General features: G+C 44.7%; 1 protein-coding gene across 1 annotated transcript in view; it reads left to right on the top strand.

The window, feature by feature from the left end:
* LOC136648704 (deubiquitinase DESI2-like) overlaps positions 1-12,011 on the top strand; it is a 53,746-nt gene extending 41,735 nt beyond the window's left edge. Inside the window, exons 4-5 of the mRNA XM_066624945.1 lie at positions 1,072-1,213; positions 11,769-12,011. Of these exons, the coding sequence (XP_066481042.1) occupies positions 1,072-1,213; positions 11,769-12,011 (385 nt within the window). The remainder of the gene's footprint in view (positions 1-1,071; positions 1,214-11,768) is intronic.
* Positions 12,012-12,705: the final 694 nt, after the last annotated feature.

Consider the following 12,705-nt stretch of genomic DNA (forward strand, 5'->3'; position numbering starts at 1 on the left):
CTGGACAAATGTTTCAGTTTGCTTCCTGGTGAGCCTGATGTTTCTTTTTGGCTGAGGCCCTTTTGAAAAACATTTCAATGGCAGCACCTGAGTGCTCCTGCTGATAACATCATTGTAGGACAAGCGACTGAGCTCCATGTCCCGCTTCCCATCAGCTGCACCCCCGGCTTGTATGATTCCTCAGTTCCTGGTAACTGTTTGGTTGTGTTTCAATGATGGCCCTTGAATGTATATATGAGTGGAGTTTGGAAAGGAGAAGCTGCTTCCGTTCAGTCATCCTTGTTTCAGGCATCTGTAAAGCCAAGGCTCTTGTCATAATCAGCAGCAAGAGATAGGCTGAATAAGCTCTGTGGTGCCTGAAAGATTCACAGATGTCCTGTGGTCTGAGTTTGATAAGCTAGATGCATCATCTAATAAATGAATTAAGGTGTTACTATGTTTCCGACAACAGTTAAAGGTGGCTGCCATGTTGTTGCCAGTCACAGCAAAGAGTTCACGAATGCAGAGAAACTATAAACTGTAAATAAGCACAGGTGCTCTTTCCAGCTCTGGTAGCTTCATGTAAGTGGACACTTTGTTAGCCAGTAAGGACCTATAGGTAGGGTCAATAGGATCTAGAGTTAGGACAAAGGCTGACAAAGCTTCTTCTCACATAAAGCTATCAGAGTTCAGGAGCTCACCTCTGTGGTTTATTGACAGTTCACAGTCCCTCTCCATTCTTGGTCTCTCTGCTGTTATTGGCAATTACACCTCTGTGGTTTATTTGCAGTTGTTTTCACCTTAATGGGCATAGTGTCCTCAACGAAACTTGGGCACTGTAGTTTGTTGAGATGCTGAGAATTCCTCCTTCCTCTCACAGAACTACTGTCTTTAGGATTCCATGGATGGAAGCCCATAGGATTCCTAGGATGGTTACAACCACTTTACGTCTCTATGTGCTTTGGCTGTGGTCTGACTTTTTACTCGGATGACACCCCATGTGAAGAATGTCTCTCACTTGTGTCACCTCAGCCTTTTCCATGATACCTTACTGTATGTTTCTGTTTCTTGAATGTCTCTTTTGTGAACCAGAGAATCCATTGCCTTGGGCACCACAGACTTCACAGAAGAGGATGTCGATAAAATCATGGAGGAACTGGGCAAGGAGTACAAAGGCAATGCCTATCATCTCATGCATAAGAATTGTAATCACTTCTCAGCTGCTCTGGCAGAGGTTGGCTCTCCTTCTGTTGTTTTTTCCCCTCTGTGTAATACTTTTAGGATCTACAACAGTAGTTGTGCAACAGTTTGGACTAACACACGTCCAGCCATGAACAAACTTCTTATCAAAGCATCATTTCAGAATTACTATCCATAATATGCCTCCATTTGGCCTCTGTTTTGCTCCCCCACCTGGAAGGGGAGGGGGAGGGGCTGCTTGTTGCAGTGAGGCTCCCTGCAAAACTTAGTGCTTTGCACCCCTCTAGCTATGCCACTGACCAAAATAGTACCAATATGGTAGTTGGTCTATAATTTATTTTTTTATTTGGAATATTTATATCTTGTATTTCCCCATCCCCATTGGTGAGGTGCTCAAGATGACTTACCACACTTTTTTGTATGTATTAGTATTGTGCAGGGAAGGAACACAGTTTAGCTTAAAAAGGCATCCCCAAGCGGAGGGGACTCTTTGCCTTGCTGGTTTTCCTCCTCCTCTTCCTCCTCCTCCTCATAGGCCATTGGTGTTTCTTTGTGAATTCACAGTCCAGCTGAAATAATGGGAAGTTAGTTACAGGTAACTATTTTCTGCCATGGCCTCCATAAAATATCTCATCTATTTATACTGAGTATTTAGTCCCCAACTCTTTGAGCCAAAGAAGATTCCCTAAGCAATTACAGAAGAAAGATTTAAAATGCACGGACCAGACACAAAGCAAAAACAAAACAAAACAAAATCATTGAAACAATGACAACTCAGTTTTGCAGCACAGTAAACAAAATCAGTTGACTTCAAATATATCTAAAGAGCCAGGGAAAACAAAAAAGGATTTACCTGGCACTGAAAAAAACAGGTAAGGCTGTCTTGGGAAAACCATTCCAGGGTCAAAGTCTTCTTGGTTGTAGCCCTCTATTTCTGATCGCCACCCACTTCACCTCTGATCTCTGGGGGGCACAGAGAAGAACTGCATACATGTACAGATTCATACAATATACCTATATGAAATACTAAGGAAAGACTTGAATGGGGCCTGTTGAGTAAAAGGACTAGTGGTTTGTGCAGGTGCCATGGCGTATGTACCAATAGGCAATATTTCCCCTTGTATTACTGGGATCCCAGTATTTCTTTCCACCTCTGTGACTTGACTTATGGTGCAATCAAAACCTGCAGTTGAGCCAGCGTGGCTGTCCCCGTGCCAACTCAGAGTGTTGCAAATGTGCTGTAAGGCTCCTTTGTGCCTACTCAAGAGCCAGCTGTGTCAGTGTGGAGACCTGTGTCACTCGGCACTGCCAGATCCCAACCCTGCTCTGGTCAGAGCAGGTAAGTGTGCCAGCAGTCACCTGCTGACTGCCTCCCACTCTGTACAAAAATGCTTGTGAGCATTCCATGCCATGCGAGCAGTTCAACCAAAATTTAGCAGTGGCTTACCGGCAACAGTCACTTTTTAAACCTACGCTAATGTTCCGCTGCATTGTGGTTTTGACAGATCGCTGTTCGAACATAGCCATAAAAGAAATACGTTAACAAAGAGGCAAATCATTGCTGCTGTACCCTGAAATGGATGTGTGATTTGGGCCCCCTCTCAGTGATTTAAGTGCTAAACTATTCATACTGTTGCGCTTAAAAAAAAAATTGCCTAGGAACAAAAACTCTCTACACAAGACCTTTGACCGTAAGGCCATTTATGGTCAGTTGATGTGGAGAAATCCTTTCCCCAGCTCCCTTTTGTAGACATACAATTTAACACTGATTACTCATCAGTCCCTTATTGCCGCTCCCAGCTGGCCTCCTGGGTGATGCATCCTCAAGATGAAGCCTCCATAATGAGGAAATTGATTAGGAGCCACCCCTGCACATTATCTGAAAGACATCCTCATTGAGTTTACAGAGCAGGGTGACTCTGACTGAAGAGCTGGCACTTTCTTCTTCAAAAAAGAAACAGAAAAACAGAAAGGAAGGATTTGTCTCTGTGCCCCCTATGGAGATACCTTTCAGATTCATATGTGCAAGTGAAATGAAGTGTTACAGAAAAGGTCATCTGTTGCTGTTACCTCATAGCAGCTCCCCACCCCCTACCCCAAATTATGTATATGTCTCATGGCTGCAGTGAAATGGCAGCATTTTTGTTTTTTTTAAACATAGTGAAAGGGGAAAAGAGGGAAAGGCCAAATCAGTCATTCTGACCTGCTTAGCAGCCTCTGGGGCCACAAGCGAAAGAATTACAGAGTCCTTAGCAGCTATACACTCTTCACATTGCATTATAGCTGCGTATATACTGAAGTCCTGATGGTCCTTTTGGCTTCACTGTCCCCCAGCCAGCTGCTTTTCCACTAACACCACACATGTGCACAAGTTCGTGTGCACGCACACACATATCCCATAGCTGCTTTTATCCCTGGGGAGTTCAGACAAAGTAAGCTTGGATCCAGGATACTAGCAGCGTAAAAACAGCAGGCTAGGAGGAGCTTTGGGGAACATCAACCGACAGGGGAAGGGGCAAGCACTAGGTGTCGTAAATGTACCATGAAGCACATTTATGGCACCGTGGGAGGAGGGAGTGGCAGAGTTGGGCCCAGCGCCCAGAGGAGTATGCCGTATAGCCTCTGGAGGTAAGAAAGACCGCCTCTTGGCAGTGCTGGCCTTGGAGGGGGATGAGACTATTGGGTGCCCAAGTTGACCTCCAGCGAGGAGATCTCCAGCAGCTTCCCCACGCCTGCAGGATGCAGCAGTAGCCATTTCAGTGCCTCTGTTCCTCCAGGCACCAGGAAGCATAGGATTGGGCTGCCTCGGCTTTATTTCATTCAGCCGCAATACTTATGTGTAGTTTAATAGGTTTGATAGTCAAGTATACCTAAACCAATGTGAGACATCTTCTCTGGAGGCCTTGAAGGTAGAATTGGGCTGCGTAGGTGTGAGGTAAGTTCTTCTCCTCTCGGTCTCTGTGAGCTATCGAGACAGAGAGCTAAGCATCTCAAGACATGTACAAAATTGTCACACACACACACAAAGAATCAAGTAGATGTATTTTAAGCTGGCAGTTATTGCACTTCAGTACAAGATTTAAGTGCAATTATTGTTCTGAAGATTTCTTACTCCTACATTTGCCTACTTCAGTTTGATGGATAAAGTCACTTGTAGAAAACATGGGTATCTTAGTGATAGTATTCACTTCTTAACTTCTTTTAGGCACTGACATATTGATACGAATTTTTTTTTTCATCTGGATCACAAATCCAGAATATCAGCCCAATCACAATAAGGGCTGCGCTGGCAGAACACATGTTCCACTGGTCTGGATTATTGTAAAAGTGCTGTAAAGTGCTTTGCAACAGTGCAAGGCCCAGGTTCACTAGCAAGAAGGCCGGAATGTTCCTGCTGGCACTGATGCTCATCATGAAGCCTGCTGGAGCAGGTAAGTCCAACTCAGGGGCAGAGAGAGGGCAGGGATAGGGGACTGAACAGGCAGGGGAAAGGTGGAACAGGGCAGCTATGCATGGTGGGCTGGGCAGATAGAGCCTGGGATAGGGGCAGGATCAGTGATGCTGTTGGGTGCTATATCCGAACCTCTTTTCCGGACTGCTAGGAGACCTGTAGCCAAAAATCTCCCTGCTGGATGCAGTACAGCCCACACTGGCATTGCTGCATCACCATGCAGGGATTTAGGCAGGATTGGGCTGCCCGTTTTATATCTTGCTTCAGTTCTAGTTTAGTCCAGATTAGAACCACAACTCAACATTCAGAGCAGACATAACATTTTGGATAAATTTTGAAATAATGTAGGGCAGAACTGCAGAATTTGGCTTCTTGAACTTTGAGCATTTCCAGATGTTGATTTGGAGGGATGCTACTGCAAAGCTGAAGTCGGGGGTTGGGGGGTTTGGGTTAAACTTAAGACAGGAGTCTGTGTCAATTTACATGTGGTAGTAGAAAAAATGTTCCAATGGTTCTTCTAATTGATCTGAAAGAGAACAAAAGGTTGGTAATAATCAGAAGTAAAAGCCACCTGAGAATCCAAAAGCTGAACCGATTATCTAAAAATATGGAGGTATGTTGAAATTTCATATAAGCAGATGCTACAGCTTAATTACTTTAAATTACTTGGAGTGGTTAGTCATTGTTTTTCTAGGGAGGTGATGATCTCTCCACACTCTGCAGGAAGATTTTGATTCTTTTAATACTAGAACATAGAATAAGCTTGTTTTTACCTTTATCCATTTTTTCACAAGATAAATTTCTTCCTTTCCATGGTCATCCATGGATGTTTGGTGTACTAAATGCAAGGAATGTATCTCTGATGAAAATGTAAAGGATATAGCTACAGGATTTGCCCTTCTTGTGATTACTTAAGGATTGGAATGACTCTGTTAAGCAAGGAAGGCAACTGAGGAATCTTTTAATACTATTTAAAAGTATTTAAGGCTTGATGACATCATCAAGGAACATGGGGACTGGGGGAGACAGCCCAGAGAAGGAAGCTGGTATCAGAAGTTGCATCAGCCAGAGCAAAAAAAGATGGCAGACTGAGGATCTCAAGGCAACTGTAGTAATGGAGGCCAGAAGCTAGTACTCTTGGGAGGCATGGCAGCAAAAAGCAGCCTGAAGATAGCAACCCTAGGCTAGTCCATGGCTATTTTTCATGACCAAATGGTTAGGCAGCAATCCTATGGACAACCACCAGGGTGATCTATTGAACTCAGTAATTCAGTGAAAAATACCTAGGATTGGACTGCCAGTCATCTGTTTGAAAGGAGTTTCCTGTGTTGATGGATCTACAGTACTGCCAAATCCTATACAGATCTTATGCAGCAGATCTCCCAACTTGCTGCCATAAGTCTTTCAACAGTGGTGCAACTGTTGCACTGCCATCATGTGCATTGTGGCCACTGGTGGCAATGGCTAGAGGCCCCATGCATCCACCACACACACACCCAGCCCATGTCATAGCAGGTAGGGTACGGGCAGGGGTTGGTCATGGGAAGTTTGGGGGAGAGTAGAGGTGGTAAGCAGGGAGGGAAGGGGTGGTTTGAGGACTGGATGGGGTGGATCCCAATGGCAGGGGTATGTACCAGGATGCTATCCCCATTTTCCAAGCTCGACACACCCCCTGCTTTCCTTGGATTTATGCCAGCAAAATACATGGCTAGGGTCCAAGGAGACCCACTGGCAAATAGGTGGCCTATCATGAGGTAAGTACAGAATTTTTTACATCTAATTTTTTATTTACCTCTCCCAGGCTATCTGATAACTCCACCACCACCACCATTGCATACAGGGTGTGCTCTGTTGGTATGGCTGCATGGCAGACAATTGCGGGTGATAGGATTGGGCTCCTAGGGAATCTGATTAATTTTTGAACCTCATCCAGTGCACCTAACCCATTTTTGGTTCTTCAGCCCCTCCTTGAAAATTTCCCAAAGCAGACCACATTTCTTTGCCAACGTATTTTGCTCTTCAGTTGTTCTTGCAGTAATGGGGTTTTTTCAAAACACTTAGCTACTGCCAGAAATTGCAATTGTTTTTCTATTATTAGTACAAAAGCTTGCTGGGTTTTATCTCATGCAGTTATCTGCTTTATTCTTTCCCAGTTGGGATTGCGGCATGTAGGAGGAGCTGTAGGGGTCATTATTCAAAGAATGGTGAAGTTGTTTCATATTTACAGGAAACTTAGGTTTTTGAGCTGAATCACTGTGCAACCTGAAAACTACTTTATATATGGGGTATGTCTATACTTAGCCAAAACATTATAGTTAAGTACAAGCCCAACACATTTTTTTTTTCACCATATACAGTTGGATCTCAGTATCCGTGAGGGATTCATTCCCAGACTCCCTGCAGATACCAGAATACGTGGAAATTAAAATCTGGGGGGGGGGGGTGTCCCACTGAAGACTTCCAGATGCAACCAGAAGTGTTCTCCTGGTTGTGTCTGGAGGTCCTCTGTGGGCCCTCCTGATGGGGGCTGGGAACCTGCATTGGGTCAAATCTGTGGATTCCAAACCTGCAGATAAGTAGGACTTATCATGGTAACTGACTAATCAGTTGTAATGCTGACACCACATTTTGGGGTAATTTCCTACCCACATATCTTGGATTGTTAGATCCATGTCAATGGGAATTGGGAATGCCACAATTTAGGAATATTTGGGGTCCTGGCAAAGGACCAGTGCTTGTGTTAGCAGGATCCTCCAGATCTCCTGTGCCTTTCAGCCTTCATCAATAGCTTAAAGCATTTTTGCCCAACGTTGCCTATATGCAACAGGGATCAAATGTGTACACCTGTGGGCTGGGCAAAAATGGGTTAAAGGCCCAACCCTGTCTTCAAGATATTATTATTATTATTATTATTAACAGTATTTATATACCGCTTTTCAACGGAAAGTTCACAAAGTGGTTTACAGAGAAAATCAAACAAACAACTAATGGCTTCCTGTTCCAGAAGGGCTCACAATCTAGAAGGATGCAAAAGAACACCAGCAGACAGCCACTAGAAAAGACAGTGCTGGGGTGAGGAGGGCCAGTTACTCTCCCTCCGCTAAATAAAAGAAGAGCACCCACTTAAAAAGTGCCTCTTACCCAGTGTATCTCCACATATGGAGGCACAACAAGCAGCCCTGTCAGTGTAGAAGCCTGCAGCCCAGACCTTACACTGACAGATGGCAGTTGGATTGGGTCATAAGTTCTAAAATGTTATAGCTACCAGTTCACCACTTAGCTGCTGGAGTAAGTAATCCTAGTAAGGAATTTGTGCTAGCAATCTGATGATTCAGCACCACAAACAGTTCATTGGCTCCAGACTGGGGTGGTGGTGGACAAGTAGATGAAAGTGTCGACCCAATGTGCAGCGGCTGTAAAGAAGGCCAATTCTATGCTGGGGATCATTAGAAAAGGTATTGAGAACAAAACAGCTAATGTTATAATGCTGGTGTACAAATCTACGGTCAGGCCACACCTGGAGTATTGTGTCCAGTTCTGGTCGCCACATCTCAAAAAGGATATAGTGGAAATGGAAAAGGTGCAAAAGAGAGCGACTAAGATGATTGCTGGGCTGGGGCACCTTCCTTATGAGGAAAGGCTACGGCATTTGGGCCTGTTCAGCCTAGAAAGGAGACGCCTGATGGGGGACATGATTGAGACATACAAAATTATGCATGGGAAGGATAAAGTGGATAGAGATGCTCTTTACGCTCTCATATAACACCCAAACCAGGGGACATCCACTAAAATTGAGTATTGGGAGGGTTAGGACAGACAAAAGAAAATATTTCTTTACTCAGCATGTGGTTGGTCCGTGGAACTCCTTGCCACAGGATGTGGTGATGGCATCTGGCCTGGTTGCCTTTAAAAGGGGATTGGACAAGTTTCTGGAGGAAAAATCCATTATGGGTTACAAGCCATGATATGTATGTGCAACCTCCTGATTTTAGAAATGGGCTATGTCAGCATGCCAATGCAAGGGAGGGCACCAGGATGCAGGTCTCTTGTTATCTGGTGTGCTCCCTGGGGCATTTGGTGGGCCGCTGTGAGATACAGGAAGCTGGACTAGATGGGCCTATGGCCTGATCCAGTGGGGCTGTTCTTATGTTCTTACTGAAGGCTCACTGACCTAGTTTTTTAAGGGTCAATTCATACTTTATATGGGTGAGTGTGTATATGGGGGTGTTTACAGTGATAAGCATTGTAAAGATTGGAGAGGCACATATTTGTAAACATGCAGTAGACATGTGCTGGGTAGTCATGGAAAATTGAGGCTACCTGGCACATGTCCACACTGATTTACAAACATATATCTCTGCTCTATACTTTATGGGATTTAGCAGTGTAACTTACCATTTTTAAAAAGAAAACATCCTGAGATGAGAAGAAGGAAGCATTCAGAACCCAAAAGAAATTTCCGCCAGTTCTGAAGGTACCCACATAGGTTCAAAAGCTCAATTACCCATACAGATTTTGATTCCAAACAAACCTGAACATTTGCCTGAAATCTGCTCTCACATGAAGAATAGTAATTAATCTGCAGAAACTTCATGAAATAGGAAAAGGTATGTTGTCAAGCAGAAATGGATATTTCTCAAACTTAAATTATTTTATTATATTAACTTCTTGCCTTCAGGATTTTTACCCATCTTACTACAAGGGATTGAATGGAGTGGGGGAAGGAGGAACAGGGTGGCAGTGGGTGGGGGAGGGCAGATTGGGCCCTGGAGGGGGTGAGATCGGTGATACTGATGCACACTGAATCCAAACACCCTTCTCAGGCCCTATCTGCCTGCACAGATCAATGCAGGCTTGCAGCAGCAATATCCAAGTCCGAGTTGATCCATTGTGGCTGCTGGAACTTACCAGGGGCAAGGGGACAAATATACCCTAACCCTGAGAAGACCTCCAACAGCCAAAATCCCTGGTGGGATGCAGCATAGCCCACGCTGGAGCTGCTGCATTGCCATGTGGGGATTTACGTTGGATTGGGCTGTTAATTATAACCCCATTTTCCCCAGAGTTCTACTTCTTACCTTCTCCATCATTGTGCAGCTGTTCCCTGCACTTAAAACCCTCCATCCCAAGGACATCCACGCATTAAAAAGCATAATTGTATGGTGAGCCTGGTTTGCATTTCAGCCACAGAACAAAACTCTTGAAGATCATACAGATATTGGTGCTCATACGTGTTTTGTATAGGGATGCAGCAGAGTCCGTTTTTCTGGGGACCGTTTTTATGAGGAAAGGCTACGGCGTTTGGGCCTCTTCAGCCTAGAAAAGAGACACCTGAGGGGGGACATGATTGACACATACAAAATTATGCAGGGGATGGACAGAGTGGATAGGGAGATGCTCTTTACACTCTCACATAACACCAGAACCAGGGGACATCCACTCAAATTGAGTGTTGGGCGAGTTAGAACAGACAAAAGAAAATATTTCTTTACTCAGCGTGTGGTCGGTCTGTGGAACTCTTTGCCACAGGATGTGGTGATGGCGACTGGCCTGGACGCCTTTAAAAGGGGATTGGACAAGTTTCTGGAGGAAAAATCCATTATGGGGTACAAGCCATGATGTGTATGTGCAACCTCCTGATTTTAGAAATGGGTTATGTCAGAATGCCAGATGCAAGGGAGGGCACCAGGATGCAGGTCTCTTGTTATCTGGTGTGCTCCTTGGGGCATTTGGTGGGCCGCTGTGAGATACAGGAAGCTGGACTAGATGGGCCTATGGCCTGATCCAGTGGGGCTGTTTTTATGTTCTTATGTTCTGGGGCCACTGCAATGTATTTGAGCCCTGATTGGCTAGGCTGAGTTAATAACTGACCAATCACATTTGTGGAAATGCAAGCAAAGAGTTGGGCTAGAATGCTCCTTTCTGCTAGTTTTTATTTGCAAATCATTTATCACAAGAGGAAGCGTTCAAAAGTGACATCTCCTTCCTATAGTCCAGAGGTCTCCAAACCCTGGCCTGAGGGCCAGATGCTGCCTGCAGCGAGCTTCTATCTGGCCTTTGGCCAGCCTCTGATCCCCTGTGAGCCTCTGGCCCAGTTGACCAAACACAACAAGAGTTGTGCTTGTGAGGTGGGGGTCCATTTAAGTGTATGCTTTATTTCTTGGACTGTGTTTGTGCTTAGAGAAGTCCTGGACATTTGAGTCCATTCATTTAAGTTCTATCTCTAATGTATTTATTTAAATTTTATATTTAATTTTTTTTCCGGCCCTCGACACTGTGCCAGATATCTGACGTGGCCCTTCAGTTGAAAAGTTTCGAGACCCCTGCATAGTCCAGTCTGTCATCCCAGAACTTATCCACCTCATTCTCCTACATGAATAGACTCAATCTGGGTTCCAAAAATGAGAGGGGCAGGACCTTGCAATCAATTTTGTTTGCAAAGCAGAAAGCTCTTTGACTGCAGAAGTTTCTAGGCAGTTGCTCTTGGGTTGTTTTTAAAAGCTTTTGTTTGCCCCCCAACCCCTGCTTGCCTTAGGTTAACATTTTGCAATACGCAACACAGAGATGGTGTCCATGCGTCCTCATTTCCCATGCTCAGAAATGCTTTCTCAGCACTGCAAGATGAAGGCCATCCAGTCCCTAGAGCCTGCATGCCGAATGAATTTTATTATGGCATTTTGCCATTTGCCCAACTTTGTTAGGTTTATTCCTGTAGGCCTCTGCTTTTTCTGTACACTACCAGGATGTCTGCATTCTCCTCCTCCTTACACCACCACCTAGGTATTTGTAGAACAAATCTATCACGCAAATTGTATTAAGATGAAACTCTGGTTGCTTTCATATTTAAATGACATGAGTATATTTTCTTTCTCAGAAATCTTTGTTATAGAGTCTTGGAGATTGCATAATTTAGAATGAGAGCGATCCAAAATGCTGGCAGGGCACCATTCAGCCTATTCCCTCTTTGCGATGAGAGTTTATTTTATGCTTCTGCTTGTCTGTGTGCTTTGTTGCCAATGCTTGCAGTCTTTTTTGCATCACAACAGAAGGAGTCATGAGAAGGCTCTGATGACTGAATAATAATCTTAAAACAGACATGACCTAACAACATTGTGTTGTTTTTCTGTCAACCCTACAGATCCTGTGTGGGAAGGAGATCCCACGTTGGGTGAATCGCCTGGCCTACTTTAGCTCCTGCATTCCCTTCCTTCAAAGCTGCCTCCCCAAGGAATGGCTGACTCCAGCGGCTCTTCAGAGCCACATCACCCTTGGCCTCCATAAGGAAGAGCAGGGAGACACAACCGATGACGATTCTCCATCCACTTCTGCTGCTGCCTCCGCCTCAGGACCTTCACGAACCTGCAGACACACAAGGGTCTGAACTGTTCTCAGGCAACCTGCCCTCAGAGAGTGTGCTCCCTCATTTTTGTCAACCTTCTGCTTCTTGTAGCTCTCTGTCTTCTCCCAAGAACATTGGGGGTAGGGGGTGTACACGCGGAAGCATCTGTTCAATGAGGAGATGAACACCTTGCCTTTTTTTCTAACCACTCCTGTGGCATCACAAAGTGACTTGTCACACTAGCATCACACTGAAGAGTGTGGGGTGTGACATCTGGGGCCGGCATGCACTCCTCAATAAAAAAAAACCAACAAAACTGCTGGACTCTCTGGCACACAAGAGAAGCCATCCTGAGAAGTTCCTTGGCTGGAACTCTTTTAATCTGTTTTCTCCTAGCCTGCACACAGAACGCCTTTTCTTCAGTTCCTTCAAGGCCGCATCCTACCTACTGTATGCCTCCTCTGAGCACCAAAATAGCAAACTGAAACCAGAGTTTAATTTTCTCACCCCCAAGACCAGCAACCAGCTCCCATTAACTCTCTCTCTCTCTCTCTCTCTCGTCTTTCTGATAATCACTAGTTTCTAAGTTGTCTGAAGGATAAATGAAAGGTGCTGCCGTTCTACCACTCCACATTTTTTTGGTGTGAATTAAAATATTGTACAAGAGACTGAAGGATTCACTACCCTTCAACTACAATAGCAAAACTACAATAGCAAAATGATTGTGTGGTTTGAC

This window comes from Tiliqua scincoides, chromosome 1 (assembly GCF_035046505.1).
Source record: "Tiliqua scincoides isolate rTilSci1 chromosome 1, rTilSci1.hap2, whole genome shotgun sequence".
NCBI classification, from domain to species: Eukaryota; Metazoa; Chordata; class Lepidosauria; order Squamata; family Scincidae; genus Tiliqua; species Tiliqua scincoides.